Source organism: Onychostruthus taczanowskii, unplaced genomic scaffold, assembly GCF_017590055.1.
Source record: "Onychostruthus taczanowskii isolate IOZ18803 unplaced genomic scaffold, ASM1759005v1 scaffold35, whole genome shotgun sequence".
Taxonomy (NCBI): Eukaryota; Metazoa; Chordata; class Aves; order Passeriformes; family Passeridae; genus Onychostruthus; species Onychostruthus taczanowskii.
The window spans coordinates 4,826,573-4,852,743 of record NW_024500905.1 but is presented as its reverse complement, the minus strand read 5'-3'; the positions used below and the strand labels follow the sequence as shown (position 1 = coordinate 4,852,743).

General features: G+C 39.5%; 2 protein-coding genes across 6 annotated transcripts in view; one reads left to right on the top strand and one right to left on the bottom strand.

The window, feature by feature from the left end:
- RASSF3 (Ras association domain family member 3) overlaps positions 1-17,416 on the top strand; it is a 93,781-nt gene extending 76,365 nt beyond the window's left edge. For both annotated transcript variants that reach the window (XM_041411338.1, XM_041411339.1), the window contains 4 exons: positions 11,106-11,213; positions 12,756-13,023; positions 14,075-14,190; positions 14,567-17,416. In XM_041411338.1, the coding sequence (XP_041267272.1) occupies positions 11,106-11,213; positions 12,756-13,023; positions 14,075-14,190; positions 14,567-14,716 (642 nt within the window). In that variant the 3' untranslated portion in view covers positions 14,717-17,416. The remainder of the gene's footprint in view (positions 1-11,105; positions 11,214-12,755; positions 13,024-14,074; positions 14,191-14,566) is intronic.
- The window catches only part of GNS (glucosamine (N-acetyl)-6-sulfatase), a 26,792-nt gene continuing 16,695 nt past the window's right edge, over positions 16,075-26,171 (bottom strand). For 2 of the 4 annotated variants that reach the window (XM_041411336.1, XM_041411337.1), the window contains one exon: positions 22,495-26,049. In XM_041411336.1, the coding sequence (XP_041267270.1) occupies positions 25,965-26,049 (85 nt within the window). In that variant the 3' untranslated portion in view covers positions 22,495-25,964. Of the gene's footprint in view, positions 18,310-19,258; positions 19,504-22,494; positions 26,050-26,171 lie in introns of those variants that run through there. The other 2 variants (XR_005953192.1, XR_005953191.1) reach the window with 2 other exon arrangements.

Genomic DNA, 26,171 nt, shown 5'->3' with positions numbered 1-26,171 from the left:
ATTGTCTGTGGGGCTGTTTTTAACCTGTGCAAAAATAAAACAAAACCCTGGCTTTCTCTTGCTGGTTCTTCTGTTTTCAGTGTGTTTATTCTGTTCTTTAAGAAAACACCTTATTCATCCTATTTAAGGAAGGAGCCTCCTGGGTTTGTGGAAGCAATCCACTGGCTGGTAGTGATTCTGGTACTGGATGAGGACTGTGACAGCTGACATCAGTTTCTCAGACAGTGGTACCATCTAGCAGAGAAGCAGGCATATGGCTAAAAGCAGCTGTCTTTTAAATGGTCTCATCATTGGAGGCACCTGAATTCATTTGTAAGAAATTAATGTGTTTTGTGTGTATATTGTGGAAAACAAATTCATACTGAAACTGGGCAACAAATGTATCTTTGCAGAAAGGGTTGAAACACAAGTTGGTGGCAGTTTTCAGTTTTCGCAGTGGTAATAGTATGGTTTGTCTTTCTTTTTAGAAAATGTGGAAACTTGTCCCTTTGTCAGTCCCACTTTGCTGGCAACAGAATTGCTTGGTAGCCTTAAATATGTGTGTGATAAATAAAATCCAGGTGGTAGAAAAACAAGAGATTGAAACCCCTGAGAAGCAGGTTATCATTACCATGCTGATGAGTTTATTCAAGGCATAATCTTGCTGACTCAACAGGTTGGTTTATTCACTGTGCAGAGATCTGAGGACTGAGTACCATCTTACCAGTGTGATACTGAGGTCACTAGGACATGGGCTTTGGTGGGTGGTGGCATGGGGCTGGATGGCTGAGGTCCAGCAGCCAACTGCCTTTACCAGTTTGTTCTCAGCTGGGCCATGAATGCTCTGCTGCGTCCCTCATCCGCAAGATGAGAGGAATAACTTAAACTGGGGAGTTGCAGCAAAGTCCGAGAGTGGTCAGAGCCTTTTCTTTTCCTTCTTACCGGAACAGCAATCAAATCTGAGCTCTGAAGTCTTGACAACTTCAAACTGGAATTCCAGTCAAATTGAAGGAAGGTGAAGAGAGAACTGAAAAGTTCCTGTTTGCTGCAGCCTTGAGATAATTCTCTAAGGGGTTCTGTTTTTTTCAGCATTTGACTTCTTAAGGCTGAGGATACAAAATAGAGGTAAAATCCTATCATTAAGGTCAATGTAAGTTTACACTACAGTAGTACATGGTCACCCCCATACATTTTTCTTTCTTGAATTTTTGCCAGATCAATTCAAACAGTAGTAGGTAAAGCTAATGATTATAGTATGCTGGTTTAAAAATGTCTTTTGGATACCATCTAATTTTTAATAAAATGTGGTAACTAAAAGGCTGTAGCAAAGGGTACAGTCATTACAATTTTAATTGTTAATGAAATGTGCCAAGTGATATAAATTTTCTGGAACATGAAAGGAGAAAGTTTTTCATGCAGGCCAGGCTGCAGGCTGTGTCCTTTTGTTTGCACTGTGAAATACCTAATTTGGATGTCTCTTTGAAGAAAGTGGTTTTTAATATTTCTGTGTAAGCTCTATAGGGACTTAATTGCACAAATTGCATTGAAGAGGTCATGCTGATGTAAAAATATTTCCTATGGACTTATTTCATGAAAACCTAACTTGTTTTAAAGTAGAGCCACAGTCATTGTAGCTGTTAGATTTTGGATAGAGTTAGTTTTTAGCTCTGTTTATTTTACATATACATAAAGCAGCAGTTATATAAGTTGACTGTAAATGCATGTGATGGTTTTATTGTGATAATATTTAACATATTAAGAAGATACTTCTGCTATTTTGGCTTAGAGATTGTGTATATTACTGAAGGTACCAGTAATTGCTTGCAAGTTTGAGCATTCTCCAGATCTGCCAAGGATATTGTTACAAGCTTTTGAGGCCTTTAGAAAGTAGACTTCATTTGAAATATAAATAGCTGTACTTCCTTAATTTTGTGGGGGTTTGAGATGCATGTGTGATAGAGGGGGGCATTTTCCATTCAGAAAAATTTTAAATGTGAGATCAGCACCAGGATGATAAAGACAGTAACAGTAACTTTTTGAATTTGAAGAACTCTGTGTTCTTCAAAGTCGTACATCTTTCCTGTAACCTTGGTGTTTCTTTGAGAAGACTGTTCATACTTCTGAACACTTTTTTCACTGTAGTGTCCATGATAAGGGAAAGCTGTCAGGGTTGTTCCAAATCTGAAGAGCCAGTGAGTGATATTTCTTAGGTGAGAATTGTTAGTGTGCATTTTTGAGGTTTGTGTTTTTTCTTTGAAGTGGAACAAATCCAAACAAAAATTACTTGGTTGGTGGAAGTGTTGTGATCATGTGCAGGCTCACCATTTCTGTCTAACACCAGCCCTAAGGCTTGGCCTGGTTATGAAGGTCTTGTCTTTTCTTGGTACAGACAGGTTTTAAAAGTAATTTGGTGACACAGTCTTAGAACTACCCTACCAAATCCAGGAAGGGAATGTTGCTCTAAAAAGATAAAATGGTGTTTGACACACTTGGCAAAAGCTGGCACATCACCCAGCTTCTGCTGAAACAAGGCCCACAGCTGAGCTTGCTTTAGACTGGAAAGTGCTGGCAGTAAGCACAGGGAGAAAAGTATGCCTTGGCCTGGCATGGAGCTTGCTTCCCCAGGAATGGCTGGTTGGTTTCCAGTGTCAGCTTAAAGTAAATTGTAGATAGTTGCATTTGAAGACCTGGGAGGTCGCTGTTTTAAACAACCTCTTCCTACCTTCTGATGGAACGTGCTGGATTCTTGCATTGTCGAGTCGTAGGCAAATACTGTGCTGTAATAACCCAGAGCCCTAATGTTAATTAGTTGTTTGACCCCTACTTGTATTAGTACCCTGGGCTTCAGACCATACTTAACTTTCAAGATACACTAAGTAGTTTTCAATACAATATCCTGTATAAGCTTGTTTCCTAAAGGTCTTTTAAAAGCTTGATTTTGTTGTACAGGTCACAGAGGCTGGTAATCCATTTCAGTTCATTAAACATCTTATGTGCTTAAATAGCCAGCAGTTAAAACTCACACTTTCTGAAGAGGAGACCTGAAGGAAATGATTTACTGTCTGCGATGCTTCTTACATCTAGTTTTACTGAAATTTACAAAACTGAAACAGCTGTTAAATGTTACTTAAATCATGTAATATATTTTTTTAAAAACATGACATAGTCTGGAGAGGGAAAAATGTGCAAATCTGTGTAAAATCTGTTGTGTCTTTAGGGACAAAATCTAATGCTAAGCCTGAGTTGCTATTATTTGTACAGTTGGTTTTCACTTTAAACAGATGACTGCTTTTTTGAAACTGGGTTGCATGCCAGTAGTTAAAGTACAACCATGTAGGGTACGACAGGGTTTGTAACTAGGGGTTTTCAGAGGTGATGTCATGGTGAACTTAAATGAAACTTCAGCAACAATGTTAATGTCACCAACAAATATATTCAGTTTTCTAGCTTTCCTTTCACAATGCCTGAATATGAACTGTGTTTATATTGCTTCTGTTTGAAGGCAAATAATTTGTTAAAAGGAATAAAGGAAGTTACAACTTCTGTTTTGTTCCTCTGCTGTTTAAAAATATTCGCCATATAAACATTTGAGTGTTTACATCAGAAGGGGCAGATGGAGCCATAATGTTTTACTTTGTCATTCATTGCTTTCATTAGCATGCCAAACCACATGGTGATGATACTTGGTAAAAACTGAAAATAGTCAGAAAGTAACAAGTATTTATTAACTGTAATGTCTGTACCTTGTAAAATTATGATAAAATTATAAACTGTGGTGTTGCATGGGGATTTCTGTAACCACTGTGGAAGGGAGACCACATTGCATCGTGGATAAAAGTAAAGATTTTTTGTAGACCTGTAGCATACAGATTTATAAACAAAGAGCATCTAAGCTTTGGTGCACCTATGTCTCAAGTTCTGATACAGGTCTGGTCCCCACATCCCATTTTTGTGGTTAGTTACCCTGCTGTAAAATGATTGAGAGGATGGAGCAACTACCTTAGGAAAGATTAAGGAGTTCAAGGCTCCTCACTTCGGAGAGGGGAAAAAAGGGTGGGTGTCATTGTGGTTTACAAAATCACAAAGGTGATAGAAAAGTTAAAGGTGAAACTTGGGTTTACCAGGTCTTGCCATATGAGGATTAAAGAGCATTCAATGTTTTTAACAAGTTATCTTCTATCTTAAGAGAAGATCAGCTTAAAGCAGATGGCAATACCTCTTCACACTGCAGTTATGAATTTGTGGAACTTGCTGCCACAGGAGGTGTAGAGACAGGCAGTGTTGGCAGGTTCAAAAAGGGCTTATGTGCCTGCATAGGCACCAGGCCCATAAATGGACACCGAACAGACTCGGAAGGGAGGTGCCCACTGAATTCCTGCTTCCACACTTGTGGATGCCAGCAGAGAGGCTGCAGAAAAGGCTCACGTGCTTGCTTGAAATAGCCTTTGTTTTGCTGTGTTGAAGGCAGAATATCGGGCTGGATGCCCTGTACACCTGACCTGGGAGGGTGCCACTTCTCTTGCTCTGTCAGGAGGACATGTTGTGGGCTGTTCTTGAACTCTCTCTTAATGTCAGGATAATTGTTCAAACTCATGTCAGCCAAACCTGCTTAGAAAAACAAAATGTCTTCCTGAAAAAGAGACTGCTTCCTTGCCCTGTGTGCCACTGGGAGAATTGGATCTCCCTGACTGCAGAAAGCAAAAAGTATTACAGGAAGATACAGAGATTATTCTGCCCACATCCATCCTGTCAGAAAAATTCCTCTTTCCCTGACCCAGAGAGCAACCTCATCTTGTTCAGGAGGATGCAAACATTTCAATATTCAGCTATGTGACAAGGTCAATGCTTGGAGATACTTGGATTAATGTTTCTTCTTGGCCACCCTGCCCCCAGTTGGTCTTCACACCCTTTTGGCTACTGGTGTCTCTGACTGGTTGTGACCAGTGTCCCTGCTTGGTGAGTTCTCAGGGTTTCAGATGAAGGAAGAGCACATATTTGCAGTTCAGGCTTGCCCCAGGATAGAAGGAGAAATTACTGTCACTGGGAAAGCTGCTGTGCTCTCAGGAGAGTTAGGATAAAGGAGAAGTACAATGCTTGTTTCAGAATAGTTTAATTGCAAGGTTTCAGTTTCTTTCTTTCCTGTAAGAGTGCTGGCAGGCTGTAGGAAGAGTGTTCTTGCTTGTAGGAGTAACAACTGAGATCAGAATTCCATTTATTTTGTTTCCTGTGTGCTCTGTTGGGCTTTTTTTGTTATATAATAGCACTGCTACTTAAATCCTTTCTTTAATGCAAATGTGATGTAAGATTGCACTAGCTGTAATTTTTATGACTAAACAAGACTTTATTTTTTAAACATAGATTAGGCTGCATTTCTCATTTTCAAACCTTCAGTGTTTTATTTCAAAAACTATTTCTGGCCACAATTTACAGCAAGATCATGACATCTTCATTCATCTGACTGAATCATGGTCACAGTATGTGTGGGATTAATGTGAAACATGAGAGCCGAGATAGGGACTGATGTGTCTTAGAAGATTGATTGAGTTCCCCTAGGTCTTTGGTTCTTCAGATTTCTCATAAAAATGCCTTATGTATGTTCCTGGGATAGGTTTAACCTTTTGACCATTGTATTTTCCTCTGTCTTTCAAGCTGAAATAGTAAGAGGAGCTTGGTTTCTCATTCCTCAAGAGATGCTAATTTCTCGAAGTTTTGTGAAAATAGCAGGTTGGGTGGAAGAGAGAGACCTTCTTGTATCTCTCCATATATAGAAGGCTGCAGTAGCAGTTTGGGGAAGCCAGGCATTTGACTCAAGGCAGGGATCCTGAGGATGCAGGCTTCATGGTTATGGAGTTTTTTTTCTTTGTGAAACTTTTTCTCGGCCTCATCCCATAGCAGCCTGTAGCTGATGAGTTTATTAGTGTTTTATTACTGCATGCAGGACTGGGGTTTGGCAGCAACCGTGAGACTTAGGCTTCCATAAAGCCCCTGATGTGATGCGATTCTTCTTTCTTGGGACCACAAGTTGATTTGCAGTTCACTTTAATTGCAATTTGTGCGCTTTTAGTTGTGTTTCTTGAGGATTCATGCTGAACTAGTCTTATCTAGGGCTTTGCACTCAGCATAAATGTTACAAAGAGAGTGGTGCTTCTCTAAACATCTGTGCTACAATAAATGAGAGGAGCATGGGGTGTGCAGGCAATAAAGAAAAAACATTTTGTGCTCTTTTTCTTGTGAGGAAGCTCAACTGTGAGGAGGCATTGCGTCATGAGCTCTAATGAAAGACCAGCTATTCCCCTTCCGAAAATGAAAGCACTTGCCTCATTTCCCTCTTACTGGCAGCTGTTGCTTAGGAATTCTGCTTGAGAATGACATGCTGCTTTGGTTGAGCTGAGAAATGGCCTTAATACAAATGGCTGCCAGTGATGCACTGTAAGTGTTGTGAAGGACAGAAAAATTTTCTTAAAAATTAATAGCTCAGACTAGAAAATCAGTGGTTTAGACTCAAATATATAATCTGCATGACTTCTGATGTATTCCATTATGTCCTTGAGACCAGTTTTTGGCTTGCCCATCTGTGCTGGTCTGAGGAAGTGGCAAGATCGCATAAGGGAGTGGAAGGAGACCAGGAGCTCTGATGAGGAAAACATTTAATTGTACTGGGAGGAGAAATGGGTTTTGCTGTGGCAGACATTACTGAGAATATAATTTGGTTAAGTGATGGGAGAGAATCTAGCTCAGGTTCTATTCTATATATTTTACTTATTTTTTACAAAAAATAGCATGTTTGTGCATTGTTTTATAGAGAAAGTTCATTTTTTGAGCACTAGTGCCCAGAAGTGATATTGTTAAGCCTGGCAACATCTAGTCTTGGCTGCAGGAAGAAGACTCGGTGTGAACTGCTCTGCTGGTTGTGCTCATACTTCACTCTGTTGCTGTGACATATGCAAGGATCTGTGGTTAGGAAACTCATCACCATGGCTGACTTCTGAAGAAAGGCAGTTTCCCAATTCCCTGCACTGTTGTGAGGTGTGTGATGGGCGTCTTGTAGGGAGTAAGAGATGAATCAGCTGGGGATGAATCATGCGCCCCTTGTGCCTCAGCAATGCACTGGCTTTGAGAAACTGTGCCCAATCTCATCTCCAAAATGCTCTTGCTCCTTTGTTTAAAACAGCTGCCTTTGGAGCAGTTGCTTTCCCTGAGCAGGTGTGGCTTCAACCACTTGGTGGCCATTTCAAAAGCAAGATGTCAGAGGCACACTGTAAAGCATGGTAGAGATTAATGAAGTACTGCTGTTGTATTGGATGACTCAAGGTCTTCAAAGGTAATACATTTACCTGCTGAGATAACAAGGTGGAATTTGATCTGCTAGACAGAAGCAGAATTAGAGGGACAGCTTTGCTCTTAGTGGGTCCTGTTATGAAGGACCTGCTATTTCCTGTGGGAAATGAGTTTGTCAAGTCTTCCTCAACCCACCTTGGTATGCTGCTCAAAGAAAACTTTCTTATTTTAACTTCTAAGGTGGCTAGCAAAGCTGTATGGCAAAATTTAGGTGCCAATGTATACTGAGAGCAATTCAGCCCAAGGAGAGTTTGGGGGAAAAGACAGGAAAAAAACCACCTGTATAACATCTTGTTAGCTTCTCTTTGCATGTTGGCTAAGTATAATTAGGCAAATTAAAAGACACAGGTGCCTCAAATCTGTGTGTCCTGCTTAATGACGCCCAGTGAGAGCAGCTGACCCAGTGAATCATGGTGGGCTGAGGTTTTCTTGCTCATAATAAACCCAGTGAGTTGTTCCTTTGTTGGCTTTCTGTTGGCAGCAGTCATGTGAGATTTACTGTCTCTGCAGTTTGTGTAACAGCAATGTGATTTTCTGTAAGTCCTGGTGTGTAGCTAGCGAGGAGCTTTTGTTTGCTTGGTTGAAGTTGTACCCTGATGAATGAGTAGTTGGAGTGTTCAGAGCTTTTTGTTTGGGTGCAGGATGGTGTCACGAGATTAATTCACAAAGATCTTGGTCTTAGGTTTCCAGTGCCAGAGTTACTCCCTCTCATGGGACACATCTTCACTTTTCACTGCCTGTGGTTGTGATAGTGAAAGATGGAGGAGTAGGGGAAAATGATGACTGAAGTAAACAGTATTTCTGCCTATTATGTATTGTATTTTTATTGAATGATTTTGGGTCCATTTGTTTGATTTAATCCCAGTAGTCCTCTTTGTATTCAGTTCAGAGATTTGCTATGAACTACATATTGTTGAAATTAATTAAGGCCCAGGCTTTGGTTGTTTAGAAAATGAGTTAGAGGTACATTTGTTGGCAGAATGTTCACTTTAAAAGGAGATAATCCCCACTTTTGCGTGAACACACAAATGTGTTTTTTGTGGGTTTAATTAAGCTTTGCCAAAATTGACCAACCTTTAGTGCTAGTGCAAGAAGGCAGAAATTTCTGTGGTATGTTGAAGTATGGAATCATGTCTAACTCATTTGAGGGAATGACAGCTTGCCCCAGTGATGCCTTGTGGCCCTCAGCTCTGCAGTGGAGCTGCACCTGGGAAGGCTGACTACAGGAGCATCACCAGGGCAAGTCTGTCCCTTTCACCAGGGAAATCAGCTGCCTTGGGTGCTGGGCTTGGATGCTGTGCTTGGATTTTGCGTGTCATGCCTGCTTCCGTGGCAATCCCCAGAATTAGAGTGATCTCATGGGATGGTGTCTTTTCTAACCAGATCAAACTTCTGTCATTTTGGGAGAGCAGCATGAAAACTTTCCTATGTGAAAATAGGAGAAAGTTTCTTGCTGTCTATTCATACCCACCAATTCACCAAGGTTTTTTTCCTTGTCCTTTTTTTTCCTTCTTAATAATGCATACAGATAATTTCCTAGATGTCGGCCTTGTGAACTTTACCCTGTGCCATTGCTATTAAAGGCAATAGGTTCTTTTTGTCATCTACAGTTACTAAAAGTCATTTTTGTGGAATTAAATCTTGAGGTGCACAGAAGTTAATGTGCAGTGGTTATTTGATTGTTTATTGTTTTTTCTTAAACAAAGGTTGATATTTCAAGATAGGAAAGGTGAGTTTTTTTCCTCTTTCCTAGTTAGTGTTTTTGCTTAATAATAGCAGATGTTGTGGGTAACTTCAGTAATCACGGTGACAGTTCCAGCAGGGTAGGTACCTGCTTGAACAATCAGAAATGAATTAATATTAAGCTGAGGTGTCCAGTATTGGAATTTTAGTATCAATATTGTTAGTAGATTGGAGAGGTAAGAATTCCACAATGTGCTTGTCTCTGAGATGAGTCTTGGCTGGTATCCATGTGAAGGAGTTTGTCTGCACTTACACTGAAGGGGAATGTTGTAAGTTAAAGCTTGGGTTCTTGAAACGTGTCATGTAGATGTCAGATAGAGGCCTGCAGACTGTTTCCTGTCCCTTTAGTATCTGCTTTTTTTCCTTAGTGCCTGTTTTGTTTGCCCCCAGATTGAACACTATAAAGCTGAAAGAGCCTTTGGGGAGATGAAGTGGGCAGTTTAAATTAAAATGTCTTTATTATTTGGAGCAGTTTGGGGCAGAGGGAAGATGGAAAACAGAAGGGCAAGAAGGCTTCATTTCTCTAGGGAGAATAGAGACTTGAATTCTGAAAACGTTCAGTAATTTGGTATTTGTAATATAGTAGGTGGGGTCTGGCAACTGTGCAAAATGCTACACAATCTTAGAATTGTGCTTAAGGAATTAACGGCAGAGTTGTCTTTCACTGGTGTTCCTTTTTTGCCTCAGTTTCCTGATCCTGAAATAAAGGTATGTTCTCAGTATTATGCAGGAAATCAGTATCTGAGCCCAGATCAGAATTCAAGGTTTCTGGCTTCAAGTTCTCCATTCAGACCACACCTTTCTTTTTATAGCTGTGGGAAAAAAGTCTGCTCCAGCATGTCATTTAGTGAAATGCCATATAGGAAAAGCAAAACTAAGCCTAAAAGAGCTAAAAATATTTGATTTTAAATTAGGAGACAGAAAAAGTTCAGCAGGTTCTTTCTGGCAAGTGGAACCTTACAATGCCACAGCAGATGTGTGCTCATCTTTGGGGTAGTGTCTGGCAAACTGAAGTGCCTGCAAAGATGTGTGCTGTCCAATAGAGTGGGATACAGAACAGGCCACTGCAGTCAGGGAAGCTCTTTTTCAGGATACACTGCACTGGAATGTGTTTGTGAGGACAGCTGGAACTGTGGCTTGGTTTGTCTGTAGGGTGAATGTGCTCAGGTGTTCTCTGAAAGCAGTGAGGTTCTTCAAAGCTTCTTCCTTTTCTAATTGAAGCCTTAAATCATCAAAGCTGAGAGCTGAAACTCTTTCATACTATATATGGCATTTGTGCTAGTGGTAGAAACTGGAGTGTATTTATAACACTGGTTTGCTGCGGGAATACAGATTGGGAACAAATGTTTGTTTGGAAAAAATCCAATTCCAGGGTCTTCTTTTACTGCCACACGTGAATTCCATAGCAACCTTGTAAAAGCAACAGTTGAAAAATCTTAATAGGGCCTTCCCCATGGAAAAAAAACCCCATGCAATTGGTGTAACATGATGTATCTGGAGAGTTACTTCTGATGGTTTATGCAGTAGGCAGTGACCCTGCATGTAGCATCCTGGCTGTCACATTGGAATGCAGGGATGCTGTCCTGTTGTTGGCACGCACTGGGATTGTTGGGGTTACTTGCTAGGATGTGCTGCTATTTTCAAATGTGCTCCTTTTTTCTTCAGAAATACCTATTTGTGCCCCAAGTAATATTTAACAAAAATTTTAAGTGTTCTTAACAGGATGGCAAAGCACTGACATGAGAAAATCAAGCTATAAAATGAGCTGAGCTGTTTTGCATATTGCTGCAAAATATTTGAAGGAAAACAGTTGGCAACAAAAGGGCACAGGTGTCTTTGGGTGTGTTGATTAAACATCACCCTTCAGCCCCAGTGTTGGGTTTCATTTGCTTAATGTATTAATCCTTTCTGCACAGTTGCTGCACAGTTAATTACTGTTATGTTGAGCCTCTGTGGAGTAATTACCATTTGGACTAAGCATATTTGTTTCCAGAATAATAAAATAATTTATTTCGTGTTTTAAAACTGATGTCTTGTTTTTGAAGGATGTTCAGAAGGAGAGAGAACCTCATGTTTATCTCAGTAAAGAAGAAGTTAAAGAGAAGATACAAAGCTATAATTCATCTGTCACTGATAAATTAAAGATGACCTTGGTAAGTTTTGCATAGAATTCCTGTGTTTTTTAATGTTGAGTTGTAGCTTTGTAGTGCATTGTGAATTGTTTTATTCTCAGCATCTTACATATGAAACTCTCTGTTTAAATGATTTTCTAAGAGACTTTTCCTTAGATTGGCAAATTAAATCTCATGTCTGAAATGCTTTCTATCCCGTAGCTCTTTTACATGGATCAAAACAAAGTGTTGTAAAAACAAACTGATGTAATTTGAAATGTGTTTAAGGTGAACTGTCAGCTGACACTAAGGTGTACATTTGTCAGAATTTTCTTACAAATTCTGAAAACACTCAGATGATAAAAATGAAGGTATGTTTTTCTTGTTTCTGCAGATAAATTTTTGTCAGATTTCATTGATAAGGATGCTCAAGCAGTGATAAAATTTAAAACATGCAGTATTTATTATAGGATACTTAACTTTCAGAGTAGTCATACAGGTTTTCAGCATGAGGAGACTTTCTTCCCCCAGGAAACATAGAAATTACAAACTGAAATACATAAGACTTCTCATTTCCAAGGATTGCGAACCAGGTTTAATACTCAGTTCAGTCTACTCAAGACCATACTAACAAAATTCACATCTATCTACTCAGCAAGTTGTTATTCAGTTGTTATGCTGGCCAGATTTTCTAATACATGACATATTCCTGTGGGTGTATATGGAAATTTTGGAATTCCGTTATATCCTAAACCATGTAAGTATGACTACGTACTAAAAAGATCTTTGTTATGTGTTTGCATGTGCATCAGGACTTACTATGCCTAAAACCAGATAGACAGAATAGCAAAGCAAATCAAACCTTACTGAGCTAGAAAAATTTTGACTTTCTAAATCAAGTGAAGTAAACAATTTCAGATGTTAATTGGATTGGCATTTATTCTGGGGTCTTGCCTGGGTTTTTTGTTGGGGTTTTTTTTGTTGTAGTTGGGTTTTTTTTGTTTGGTTTTTTTTGTTTGTTTGTTTGTTTGGGGGTTTTTTGTGTGTTTTTTTGTTTTGGTTTTTTGTTTGTTTGAGTTTTTGGAGGGTTTATTTGTTTGGGGTTTTTTATTTTGTTTTCTTGTGAGTTTTTTGTTTTTTGGGTTTTTTCAGTTGGTTAGGTTTTTTTCAACCTGACTTGATCATCTAAATGCCTCAGACTAAGTTGACAAAGACAGCTAAAACGTAGGAGATAATTTCTATAAATTAAAGATGGGTGTTAGTGATCTTTTTCACTTCATAGTCCTCTCCCAAAGTGAAAACTTACCTCTGGTATGTTGTACCTTTTGCTTGATGAGGCCCTAATATACTTAGAATTCAACAGTTATTATTAAGAAAAAAATAATACTCAGTAGTTATTAATAAGAAAAATTAATATTCAGAAGGTATTCCAGAAAGAATAACTGTCTGAATTACGAAAACAAAACCTTTCCTGTGAGATGTCATGTATTGAAATAGTGCTCACTGTGAGCATTGTCGTGTGCCTGCTCCACTGCTGTGCCATTGCTGATGATTTTAACAGTTTGGGCCTTTCCTTCGTTGCAGAACGCGAACGGGGTTTACACTGGCTTCATCAAAGTGCAGCTGGAACTCTGCAGACCCATCACTGTGCAGTCCTCCCAGAGCCAGGGGAGGTGTGCTCCCAGCAATCAGGAAACTGCTTTTTACTTGCCGGACGGCTGCGTGAACACCCTCCACATCAGCAGCACCAACACTGTTCGGGAAGTTATCGAGGCCTTGCTCAAGAAGTTCTTTGTGGCTGACAACCCTGCTAAGTTTGCACTTTATAAACGCTGTCACAAGGAGGATCAAGGTATAAGCTGGGCTTGTGCCACTTTGGTAGTGGAAGAGTTTGGGGAGGGAGTTGTGCTGTAGTAATACTTGAAGTAAGCAAGGTGGAAGAAGTCAGATAAATGGGAGTGACAGTCTTCCTACCTTGTCTTTTTTTCCTTATGTAAAGTAGCATGGTAAGACACTAAAAGACTGGGGGTATTTCAGGATAATTCATCCAAGACAAAGTCACCTGCTAAAACATTACACAGATCTCCTGTGCTTTGCAGTCCATTTTATTTTATTTTATGCCCTTATCAGGTCCTAAATTTCAGCTGGGCTGATACACTGCAGAGTTGTGAGATTAAGTGACAGGCCAGGTTTTTAAAAAGATAAGCCGTGGTGTCTGTGATGCATGAGGTACTGGCACTGGCAGATGGCCCTCGAGGTGACGACCAGGGCACGTGTTGTGCTCACGTGTTACTGCACGTGGCTGTCCCTGGGCACTGGCTGCTGTTAGGAGCTTGTTGTAAGTTGTGATGGAAATACCAGAAGATGGAAACGGGGTTTTTCAGGGAAAGGTGCATTTTGCCAATGTTGTGTTCTTGCACTTAAAATCTGCCTGCCTTCCATGGACATTGAGAGCAGTTTCAGTAGTTTAGGTGTTTCTGGCTGTCAGGCAAGCAGAGTTGTCTTTTAGACTTTGCATGTGAAATTTTAAGTGGAGAAGGTATCAGAACAGTGATACACAGCTCCAGTGTCATAAATGCTTAGATAGAGCAACAGATCTGTGTGTTGTATTTTTTTCTTGTGGGTTATTTTCCCCCCTGCCCTGCATGTACTGTGTTGACTGGAGGCCATTTCATTCCTGTGAAAATGCAGGGTTGCACTGTCACCATCAGTCACCTGCTCAGCTCCTCCCTAAAACTCACTGCTCAAAACCCATATGCAGACTGATAGATAAACAATGTGTAAATTTTGGCTACACATGCATCCTTCTGAAATTTTTGTAGCATTAGCTAGCATTAGTCATTCCAGGTGTTTGAATCATTATTGGTAAAGATGATAATTACTGTGGTTTCCTTCTCCTGCAGTTTATACCTGCAAGCTGTCAGACAGAGAACATCCTCTCTACCTGCGCTTGGTGGCAGGCCCCAAAACAGAAATGCTCAGTTTTGTTCTACGTGAGCATGAAACTGGAGAAGTCATGGTATGTCACACCCTCCTGGGGCAGTGTTTGCGTAACCTCATGGATGAGTGGGCTTCTGTTTGAGCTGTGCTGACTGGGCAGATCATTTTTTGGAAGCAGACTTTTTTCCCTGTTAATTTCCTTTGTGCCTTTTGTAAACATTTCATTTGTGGTTAGATTGACCTGTTTTTACTTGCAGAAGAAAAAATTTAAACTATTTAAATGAGTAAAATATTTTCAGATGTCCTAAGATTTGCAAGGAAGATGCCCGATACTGTTTCAGTTAGAAACTGTCTACAGTGTCTGAGGTTTCGTTTAGAAATACTGTATATAGAAAAGATTTATGAATTTTCTGTTCATCTCATCCATTCTTTGCTCTCGTTCTTTGTCTTTCCAGTGGGAAGCTTTTAGCATTCCTGAACTGCAGAACTTCTTGCGCATACTGGACAAAGAGGAAAATGACCAACTGCAGATCTTGAAGAACCGCTATGCAGCTTACAGGGGCAAACTTGAAGAAGCCCTTCGTGGGGTGCTGAAACCTGGTTAGAAAGGGCCAAAGGACACTCAGGAAAACGCGCGCTACCAAACGTCAGTAGAGCATGCCAAACCCAACGTACAACGAGCAGCAGAGAGTAGTTTTCTTCATTCAGAAGACTGTTTGTGATGCCAGGGTAGACTTAGTTCCATAAGCCAGGTCACTTAGCATCTTGCACCCATAAGTACGGGATTCTGCATGTTTGTACATCAGTTTGCAACCCTCTGTGTGCCTAGAGAGTTGCCCAAGTTGTCTTGGTGCAAGCTGTGAAACTGTAAGCAATTTCCTAGGATGCTATGAAATAATACCTTTACAAGTAAGGATGTGCAAATTGATGGGTTAAAAAATATTATTAAAGCCATTTGGATGAGAATTAGTTAGAGCACTATCTTAGAGATGAAATTGATTTGCACTACCTTTCTGTTTTTGAATAGTTACTGTATAATTTGTGAGAGAACTGTTATAGGTGGAAAGCTTATGAGATCCTGTGGTTTGTACTGTGAAATTGTGGAAAGCTTTTAAGTGGTCTTTGTGAAGAAAGTAAAGAGAAGGTTGAAAAGAAGGTAAGAGTTGGGGGAGAAGAACTCTAATAGCTGACAGGAGGTTTTAAGTTAAAATAGTATTTACACAGAGGAAAGTTGAAATACTAATTCTACACGGTTAAAGTTATAGTATGTTTTAATATTGTGAATAAGTTTTATGGTTTTTAACTGTGTAAATCCACACTGGAAAAGAAATAAAGATAATAGAAATAGTGGGAAGGAACGAGAAGCAAAAGCTAAGTAAGAATGGAAATGGAGCTGCACATACAGGTCCCTTTTGGAGAAGCTGATTCCATAAAGGCATAGTCAGGGTTTGAAAAGTGTGGCAAACCTAAAAAGCTGCTTACTTGAATTCTGAAAAGTGGTCCATGTCTCAGATAACTCTGTGAGAAATACCTGTCTAGCGAGGGTGCAGACATAAGCTACAACTACAGATGCATTTGATTTTTATTGTAAGTCAGGTCTTTCCTCTGGCCCAGTGATCCATTTTTAGGCTGGATAATCTTGAATTACCGTATCTGAAAGACAGAAATAGCTTCCTCTGCTTCTTTCTTTGTTAAAAGCTCAGTCCAGCAAAGAAAGTAGAATTTCTTATTCACATTTCCAGCCCAGCAGAACGTTAACATTTATTGTCTGTTTTGGTGACTGAGCTTAGTAACTCTTGCTTTTAATAATTCAAAAGTTTTTTTCCTTATGGTTTTTAAACTCTTAATTGAAAAACTGATTACCAAATTCTGCGGACTGCTGATTTACTTGATTTAAAAGTAGGGAAAATGTAGCAAGAAAACTTTTTACTTTAGTGTAAATATAGTTGTTGTTCTTTCAGAGTTATTTATCTAAAAAAAAAAAAAAAGCATGTTCAAAAGAAACCAAAGAAGTGGGTGTGCAATAGAAGCATGGAAGCATGAGGCAGATTCGAGTGACTGATACTGTAGTCATTATCATGCCAGAGAGGAAATCAGTTATGTACTGGGGGGTGGGGAGTGGAGGAGAGCTAAGGATTGAAGAGCAGCAGAAGTTGTGGTGGGGTTTTTTCCCCTCTGTTCTTAATGAGTTTGTTTTAAATTCCCAAGGAATTGTTAAAACTTTGGTGACATCTAATGGATACTGTGTGAAACTCCAAGATGCTTCTGTTCTTCCCCTTAATTTTATGTAATTGTGCCTTTGTTTCCTTTACTTAGTAAGATTCTTTGTAAAACTCTTCGCAAGATTTTTAGGTAAAAAGAATTTGCAAGCTTATGAGACAATCATAATGTTTTAAAGAGTTAAGAGAAATTAAGAGTAGGACTAACTATAAAATATATCTAAGGCATATCTTGTTTGTTTTTTAATTTCACATGTAACATTGTAGTGCATGTGTGAGTTAGTAACATTATCCTCAAGTGAGACACTTTATAATGGTTCAGGGAATGCTTTTGTGTTTTGTTACAATTTGTTTTTCTAGGAATGCAGCAGCCTGTCGGTGGGTATTCTGTTAACATCTTAATTTATGATCCTGCCCATAGCTATGTAATCATTGCATAATCGCTGTCAATATTGAACCATTTGTTGCTCAGATTTAAACACTGTTTGAGTTTTAAAGTTGAGTATAAAAATATGTGAATTTTGGTTTTACTTGAACTAAACTATCAGTCTTTTTAAGTAGGCACATCTTCATTTACTTTAGCCAAAAACCTCAATCAGTGTTGTATGCACTATGAGTCTTGATTTGGGGTGAAGGGGAAGGGGGTGGGGGACCAAAATAAACTTTTATTTTAATTTTGTCTTAGTCCACAGTTAATTATTGTAAGATGTCATGTGTGGAGTTAATTTTCTTCTTTTTTGTTCTGCACACTGGCAGTTACAGCAGCTTTAATTTAAAATAAATGGTCATGCCTGGTCAGTTTTATCTTTTTTTTTTTTAATTTTAGCATCAAATTGAACTGTCAGAGCTTTTGTTGCAAAACTGTTTTCTTGTCATTATATGATGGTACCAGAATGACTAAATGATGAGGGAGGGGGAATGCAGGGAAACATTAAAATATATGTCTTTAAATACAAACATTTAAACTATTTATAATTTTAACAAGCTTAGTTTTATTTTTGTAGGGAAGTTTTTATTCCCCTTAAAGTTATTACTGAAATGGCAAAAAAAGTGATGGTTCCATTATTAAAGCTGAAGTTGGCAATACTTGGTTACGTGACGTGTGTTTGGTTTTTCCTTTTCCTGGCGATGTGTTGTGATCGTTTTGTGATTCCTGTGTGAAGCAGCAGTGAGTCCTGGGCAGACACAGCTGGCCTTTAGCTCAAGTGAGGTTTGCTGGGGCTGTGGGGCTCACAGAACTGACCCCTCCCTCGGGGTGCTGGGTGGGACGGCCCACGGGTGGGTGGTTTCCTTTCTGTTAAAAACACCTTGCAGAAACGAGGCCAGTACACCAAAACTCGAGGTGATACCCCAGCCCTCTCTCCCCAGGAACTGCTCTTCACTCCTTTTTGTCTTTCATGGCTTTTCAGTGCTTTTCTTCGGTAACATCCATGTTTTATTTTCCGGTTACTTTGTGTTTCATGGAAGTGGTTTATTCCTCCCTGGTTTAACTGGTCGAAGGGAGCTGCTGAGCTGTTTGCTTTGGTCTCTGTGGCACTTCCCTGGGCACCGTGGCCCTGCAGCAGAGGAGATGGCAGTGCCTTGAAGGCTGGTTTATGTGAGACCTCACGGTTTGGTCTGTGCAACAAGCCCATTACGACTGTGTGTGCACTTGGTAAGGCCTGCCAATGGCAAGTACTTCAACACTCAGCCAGGGTGGGATGGATAAAAGCCTTAAAGATACTGCAGTCAGCAAAGCTGTGACCATACAAGTCACCAGGCTCTGCCTGGGGCAGAGTTATCTCTACTACCAGAAATCCAGCTCAGCAAAAGAAATCTTGTGTGTTTTGCCTGGATCAGGGGCAGCATCATCCATCTGGAGACTGATGAGTGCAGTGTGGAGGCAGAGCAGGACAGCAGCACCGTCTGGAAGCAGCTGGGCCACTCCTCTCCATGGCAGGGAATGACAGGTTGTCAGTCTGCTTTTGTCGTCCTGCAGGCTGAATTTGTAGGGCTGAAATTTTTGAACATTTGCAACAAACCCCACCAGAACTCCATTCCCTTCCTCCCCATCTCCTGTATGTACATGAGTATAGAGCGGTTTTCTTTCTTTTCCAGGTTCCTTCCCAATCTCCCATTGATCTAGAACCTTTCAGGTACGTTTTCCTCCTTCATTTTAATGTTCAATGGCATGCTTGTGTTTGTTGGGAAGTAACTGTGCTTTCAAAACTTTTCCTAAACTTTTCGTCTTGCAGGAGCGTATAAATCACACAATTTAATATGCAGGAGAAATAGTTTCTCCTATAAAACTGCAAAATAGAAACACTTTTTTTAATAAGTGAATTTTGAGCAAAACAATGCTGACTAGTGCAGTATTGATACATTCCCAGAGGGAGATTTGTTGGTATACCTCAGAGTAATACTAAGGAATAAAATTGTCTAGGATTATGGCAATTTTGTGTTACTCATTTCAGAAAAAAACTCATAAAAGTCTGTATACTTCTGCTGAAACCTCCACAGAATCCTTAATTTAGTCTGAAGTACCAGTTTTAACAAGTAGGTTTTTTTTAAAAAAAAAGCTATTACCTTGTTACTAGTATCTCTGGAATAAAATCCTATTACTTCTAGTAACTAACTTTCTAGTCCAATGTCATCTTGTTTCTTACATCTGCTTCATAATTTGGTGCCATTTTGAGACTTCACCTCTTGCCTTAGCTGGATCAAGTGAATAAAAAGCTGCAGATCATCTTTACACTCTGAAAGGTTCAGAGTCTCTTACTCTTGATGATGAAGGCATGTGGATGACTTCCAAATGGGTAATGTTGTGCATCTGCTACATCTGCTCGCACAAGAAGCAGACACTTGTTGAAAATTCAAACCGGGTAGGAGGAGACACACTGTGACATCTTGTTTAAAACACAGGTTTAGTGCTGTGAACTGAGGACTTACCTGTTCTGGAGGAATTATTTTCCTCTTGAGGTGTGAATGGGTAAAAGAGATTGCTGCAGTAGCCAGTATGGAGAAGTGGCAATGCCCAGTTCAGAGTGGTTTGAGCCAAGCACTTCAGACACTGAGCCTGGCTGCTGGCACTTGTTTTGTGGTATTTTTCAAGGAAATACTGCAAAGGCCAGGACATGTTTGTCTGAAAAGCACCTTCTTGTGTTCCAGAGTGTTCTTGTTTGCCCTTGTGCAAGCTGAAATTAGAAGTGTTTTCAGTTGCAGCAGCGTAGGCCTGAAAGGGACCCAGCCCAACACCCTGCACTGAGGCACCCAGTACTAGCAAATGGCTTCTCAAGCTGTTTCCTTCCTGCTTCCCTCAAAGGTGGTTTTTAAAAATTGTCTTTTTATTGCACTTTCTGTTCTCTACCTCTCTCTGTACAATTTTTGGAAAGGGCAGTGTTCACAACTGGAATTTTGAAATTTTTTTTAAATTCAAGGATTTTTTCCTGCAATTGCCAAACCGAACTTTTCATGATGCTGTATAAAATACTAACTTGGTGCTGTCTTTCTTGTGTGCATTTTCCATGTGAATAAGACAGGATATTACAGATCAGGTAGTTCTGTTTTGCCTTCACTTTACCATGAATACCAGTGAGAGAAGTAGAGTGCAAAACTCCCTTCACTAAGTCTGTAAACCTAAATATAGCATTGTGGCCTTGCACGTAGCATGAGAGAAAACAGCATTACAAGTCTAAGATTTCTCTCTTTAAATACAGAGTCTGGAATGTGATCAGAAATTTCAGCTGTTTCCAGCGTGTCTCAGGAGGAATTAGAATGCCAGTATATTTTATGACAGCAAAGTTCAGCCTCTTGGTTTTTTTCCCAGGCAAAGTTGTATTAGAACACTGGCTCTGAAGCTCTCCCTTCAGATGAACAGGTGCTTTCTGTATGCCAGTAATCCCAGACAGTTATTTTAATCTAGACTTGTCAGATAGTACTTTCAGAATCTGCCCTCTTTGCTCCTAACATTTTTCCATAGATGTGAGTGAGCAGATGTTAGACACTTCTGTATTTTTATCTGCTCTGGTTTGTTGAAGGAGCACTCGCAGTCAGAACTTGTGGTTCTTTTAGTTCTTTGTGGAACTTTTAGTAATTCTGGTGCAGAAGAGCAGCATAACTTGTACAGAGTATCTTCTAACACCTGTTGCCAAGCGCCAGCACTCATTTTTGAATGTAAACAAGGCTGAGTGAAAATGCAGGTCACATGGAAAGAACACAATATCTACCTTAGCTCAATCTATGTAAAGAAAAGATGTATCAGAAGAACATTTCCAGGAATTTAACAGACTTTACAAGTGTGTTTTGTTGAACATTGGGTCTTGGATTGGTGCATAATGCTGCTTCAAAGCCTGGAGCAGCCCAAGGCAGGACACTCTTTTCTAAAGGTGGGGCTTAATTGCTGCTGCTGTTTTTTCTTTAATACTCTGCAGAGAAGCTTTTGAAGTTACTATACGATTTCAAAAGACCCGAAATATTTTTGTGAGGTTTTTGCCTTGTTAATTTGAACACTTCAAAGGCAGAGGAGAAAAACCACTAAGCAGGTATCTGGTAAAAAATGTAGTTAGCTCTGTACTGTAAGACTTAGATGCTTTTGCTATTACTTTAAAACATCACAGCTAAGCAAAACCACAACATTTTTTTTTTGGGGCTTAGGATTTTCATGTTGTAGGAGAAGAGTTATGTTCTTGGTTTGAATCAGTCATTGTAATGTTTTCCTTTCATCTACTGCCCATTTTAGTTAGCTGATAACATGGCAGAAGCCTCAGGACAAAGGTAGATCACCTGAGCTCTGCTGATGCTTTCACTGATTTTCATCAACAGCATGAGAATATCCCCATGAATCTTTAGCCTCATCCTTGATGCCTTTGCTGCCATTGCACAGGAACATACAGCGTCATTCTTGCCAAGCAAGAGTCACGCAGCTGACTTTTCCATAGAACTTGCACAGGAAAAATGAGGAAGCAGGTGATTCAGTTGAGTTCTGTGAAGTCCCTCTTATTTCTGTTTTTAGAAAATGGGTGGATTTTGGCAGCTGGAATAAGTTCAAACAACTTCAACACCTTGAGAAAGCAGATTCTCTGACACACTGAGATTTGTGAGCAATTACTGGACCACAGCTCTAAACACAGTCCAGTGGATATTACCAAAATACTGACAGCTGAATCTGACTAGAGCAGCATCTGGAAAGCAATAGATTAGCACTGCTCTTTCTTTCTAATCATGGAATTCCCCTGCTCCATCCCTTGAATGAAAAATAATGGCTGTGTATTTATTTTTCTAAAACAGGTGGTTCCTTTAGCCTTGTAGCAGCAATTTTCTTCACAAACGTGGCTTGTTCTTAGAAATTAGTGACAAGGAGATGTGGCAAGCTTCCATGACCCTGTCACTGGGGCTGTCAGTGATGGCAATGTCTAAGTAATACAGAGCTGCCCTTTCTTGTTGTGCTACAGTAAACTTCATAGTTTTCATAAGATGGAACATCAAAAGAAAGCAAACAATGTGCAGGCAGCCATTAAATATTTTTGTCTACTTAATGGAATACTGCTACCTCCTTGCTGAAGGAGAAATGAAACTGATACCACATGGTTAAGCAGAAATGCAAATAAAATGCAGAAATACATACTTTAATAGCTTGTGAAAGCCTCAGACTTTTAATAGGTTAAAGGTGTATCAAATCACCACCTTCTATAGTTCAGGAAATGTATGTAGTATTTTTAAACAGAATCACCCAAGAAATTAATCTCTGTAACAGGGATTGAGGTGAAGAAGTAGCATGTATCTTATTGTTGGTCACAGTTCCATTTTGGAAAAAGCCTCACATGGAATCTTATTCTTCCTCTTTCCTGGGGCAGAACATGTTACTCTTAATTATGAACAGCAGTTTCTCCATTGTGCTTTCTGTTTTCCAGCCACTCAACTATACCAGTTTCCAAGAAAATGCAAGCAAATACAGGTTGCATTTCACTTTGTTCCCTCACCTCAGGGTTTCTTCCTGGTGCAAAGTAGTCAGGTGCTGTCCTGCTGTACACTAAGGTTCCCTGTGGCCATATGAAGTAGTCCTTGTTAGGAAGGAGGGCAGTAAAGCAGAGGCTCTTAAAGGCTTATAAAATAGGAATTCAGCCATTACACACATGACACAGCTTATTCCTGTAGGAAGGTTTAACTCAAGCTCAGGAACAAAGATAGGAAGTTTGATAGGCAGTTTATTTTTTCTTTCTTCAAAAGTGCAGCAGTGAACAGGGTCCTCTGGAAGGGCACTTTCTAAACAGATGTTCAAAACAGCAGAAATAAACTCACAACATGCTACAGCAAAGTATGCTCACATACAGAGAGACATACAAAGAAAATTCATTTTAATTGAATCACAATAAATGACAGCTGTTTCCTTATGTTCACATACTGTATTCAGCTTGATGAATCAGTGTCAAATTTAACTAGATTGGAAAGGTATTATACCTGCTTTGGGTGTGTATTTCCATGTACATGTCCCTGCTACAGCTTCATTCCCCAAAATGAAGAAGCCCAGTTTTCTGGGCCCATGCTGGGTAAGCAGGTACTGGCTGTATTCATTTATGCTGAAGTGATGATAATGAATGTTGGTTTGCTTTAGGGTAACACAATGAAATTAATAATTGTATTTCTCCCTGTATAGTATCTACTTTACCAGATGATTAAAAAAATCACAGCTCTGCTTTTGATAATAATGATTTTCTTAAAAAAGTAAAAAACATGACCACATTTCATTTAAACTCAACTCTGTACCAGTAAGGCCCTTTATTTAAAACTGTGTACATTTAGCATGAATGCCTTCCTTAACCAGGTGTAGATGCAGCCGTGGTCAAATAACACATGAAAGGAAATATCCAGAAAGACCATTTAGTTTTAAAATAACTTAGTTGGGAATTAGATCTGGGTAAGAGTCAAAGATCCTTCACAGTGGTTTTTTTTTAAGTATCAAGGATAAGAATTAACACTGTTCATTTGAGGCCATAAAAATACTCAGAATTAACTGCTTTATGGCAACAGACACAAGTGATAAACTGCTCTAAAAGCAATGAATGCAGGCAGCTCTTGGTTCCTGTTCTTCCTTGAAATACATGCTTAACAATTTTCAAGTCTTTGTCAAAAGTGGCAGCGAATCAAATATTCTCCTAAACCACTAAGGACTGATTAATTTAACTCTGAATTTCAATTCAATACAACATTTACTACCTATGCCAGATTTTAGGTATAGTGTGGTTCTCTGATAGTGAGTGTGTTAAATGACTGAGCCTTGGAATGAAATGCTTTACAGGTATGTGCAGACAGCAAGAATATTAATTTGGGTAAAACATCTGGTCACTCATACTGAATAATCTGCATCAATTCTGTCAACTTTCATATTACTGATTAGGCAAATAATAAATAATTCAAAAGAAAGTGTCCTTGTTAGGGCTTAAAATCTCTTTAAGACTGTATTAGAGTCATATTTCTGTACCCACAACAAAGCTTTTTTTTCTAATAAGGAGCAACAGAATACACATTACTTGCACTGAAACTTAAGCAGAAACTTGATGTACGACCCAGATTTGATAGGACTGATGAGGGTTTAATGTGCAGCAGTCAATGTATTTCACACTAGCCTCCACACAGCTACCAAAATTAAGTTTCAACAAAGAACAGGTCTGAATTGCTAGAATTCTCCAAGCAAAACACTACCTATGTGAGCTCAGTAAGAGAACCTTTGAGAGCATGAAGACAACTTTGGTTTCTAAAGACAAAACAGTGTATAAAGGATACTGATGGCCAATAGTAAAGCTTGAGAAACAAAAAGCAGGATAAAGCTACAGCTGTAGTTGAGAAAAAAAAGTCCTGAGTTTTTGAAAGCATGTAAGGAGTTTGACTATCCAAAACCCTCTGCATTTATACAGATACCTCAGCTGAAGCATTACCTTTCAAGCTATTTTTTTTCTTCCAAATATTTGGTCACTTCCCAGAGATTTGAAGCAAAAGTTCTATAAAAATCTAACCTGTAGACCACTACAGAAGTTTGCAAATCTAAGCTACATTAAGGACGTCTGTGCCTCAAAACTAAAAGCCAAGAAAATTAAACTTATTTTGTTGTAGCATTGCTTGTATCCAGTTGGTGGATCTGCACACTGGGGTATGCATCTTCACAGTTTTGAATCATACTTCATTGCCTACTTAATGATTAGTTGAAATAATCATGCTCTCTGCTGGGGTAAGAGATGTGAAATAATTCAACACTAAATAGTTTTTCTACAGTTTGACAAGGGAATGATTATCATGTCTGAAAACAGAGTTGATGTGCCCACAAGCAACACAACTTGTCTTGCAGAAGATCCATAATTCAGTGTTTCCAGATGGTGTTTTGCCAGTGAATCTACACAGAAGTTACATGGTAATGCAAGTTTGTGTGTTTTTCAAGATTTAGAAAGATACTCAAGTTTGGGTGCACATGATGGCTGCATTTCAGATAAGCCTAATCGGAAGGCTGAAAAGACATCCCCCTTTTGGAGGGAGACCAGGTGACTTCTGACATGCAGACCTTTGATGTGAAGGCCACTTTTTGCAGGTTCCAAGTAGTTAGGTCTCATCCAAAAAGCAACACTCTATGAAGCATTTAAACTGCCTAAAAATAGCTCTTAGCCTAATGTCTAGTGAGCAATGATTCTATGATTTATTTTTACCTAGTTGCTTTCAAAATAATTTACCTTCAAGAATCTAATCAACATAAGAAGTTAGACAATTCAAGACATTTGGAGGTTAGAAACAGATCACCTCTACTGTGGTGCCGTGGGTGTTGGATTTTGTTTCTTTTAGTACTACTTCTGTTGGTGTATTAAAACAGACTTAAGAGTTAGCTCAAAGCACAGGCACACTTACTTGAATACTTGTTAGTCTCAACAGTTTTTTAACTCACTAGGAAGTCAGTCTAAAACCCTAACAGGTTTTTCAGTAGTACATAGTAACCCAGCCCAGCATTTAAAACCAGGAGGCTGAAATTACATTCTTGTTTGCAAGCTACCGAAGCTGTCCCACAAAATTCATTGGTCTCATCTCAAAGTGGTCTCAGTGAAACAGACTGTTTAGTAGATGGATTTTAATTCTGCACAAGACACTTGCTAGTCAGATCCTACACTTTTTTTGATTAATGCCCTCCTATTCTCTCTTGGGATAGTTTGCTATTGTCCTTAACAGCCTGGAGCTCAATACAGGGAACCTATAATTAAGCATAGATTTTAAGGTCTGTGACACTGAATATGGGCGAGCATTACTGTGCAATAGCACCTGCCTATCTAACCTGACTCAAATACACATTTACTTATTTTTTAGAACAAAATAAACTGTTCAGATTCATAGACATTAGGTTCACCTCTGTGCCTGTGATATGAAAAGGTACTTGAAAGACAAAGGTGGTAATCAACGATCTGAGCAAGACAGATTAGCTGTGTCTAACAATTTACAGTTAGAGTTCAGCTGTAAAATATATATATTGCACAAGGCAACCAGCTAAAGACAAGGGGTTTCCTTCCAAACAGGGTTTGAAAAGCCCATTGAAAGTCTTCCAGCTGTAATCAGCGAAAGTTAACAGAGACAGACCTGCTGCAGTCACTGGAGAAACTGGTTGGTAGGAGCCCATTGCAAGAGGCCCTTAAGGGCCTTCCAAGAACTGTGCAGAAAACCTCCGAGCCCGCAGGCCGTGATTGCTGAACATGAGCCGTGGGTCGAACCTGTACCTGGAGAGAGGAACAGAGTCAGTGAGAGCTGTTGGCTTGCAGTGACCAGCACTTCTAGAGAGAGCTCTGTGCTAGAAGAGCTCTGCTACAAGGCTGTGTGAGAGGCTGCTTCCTCTGCAGTA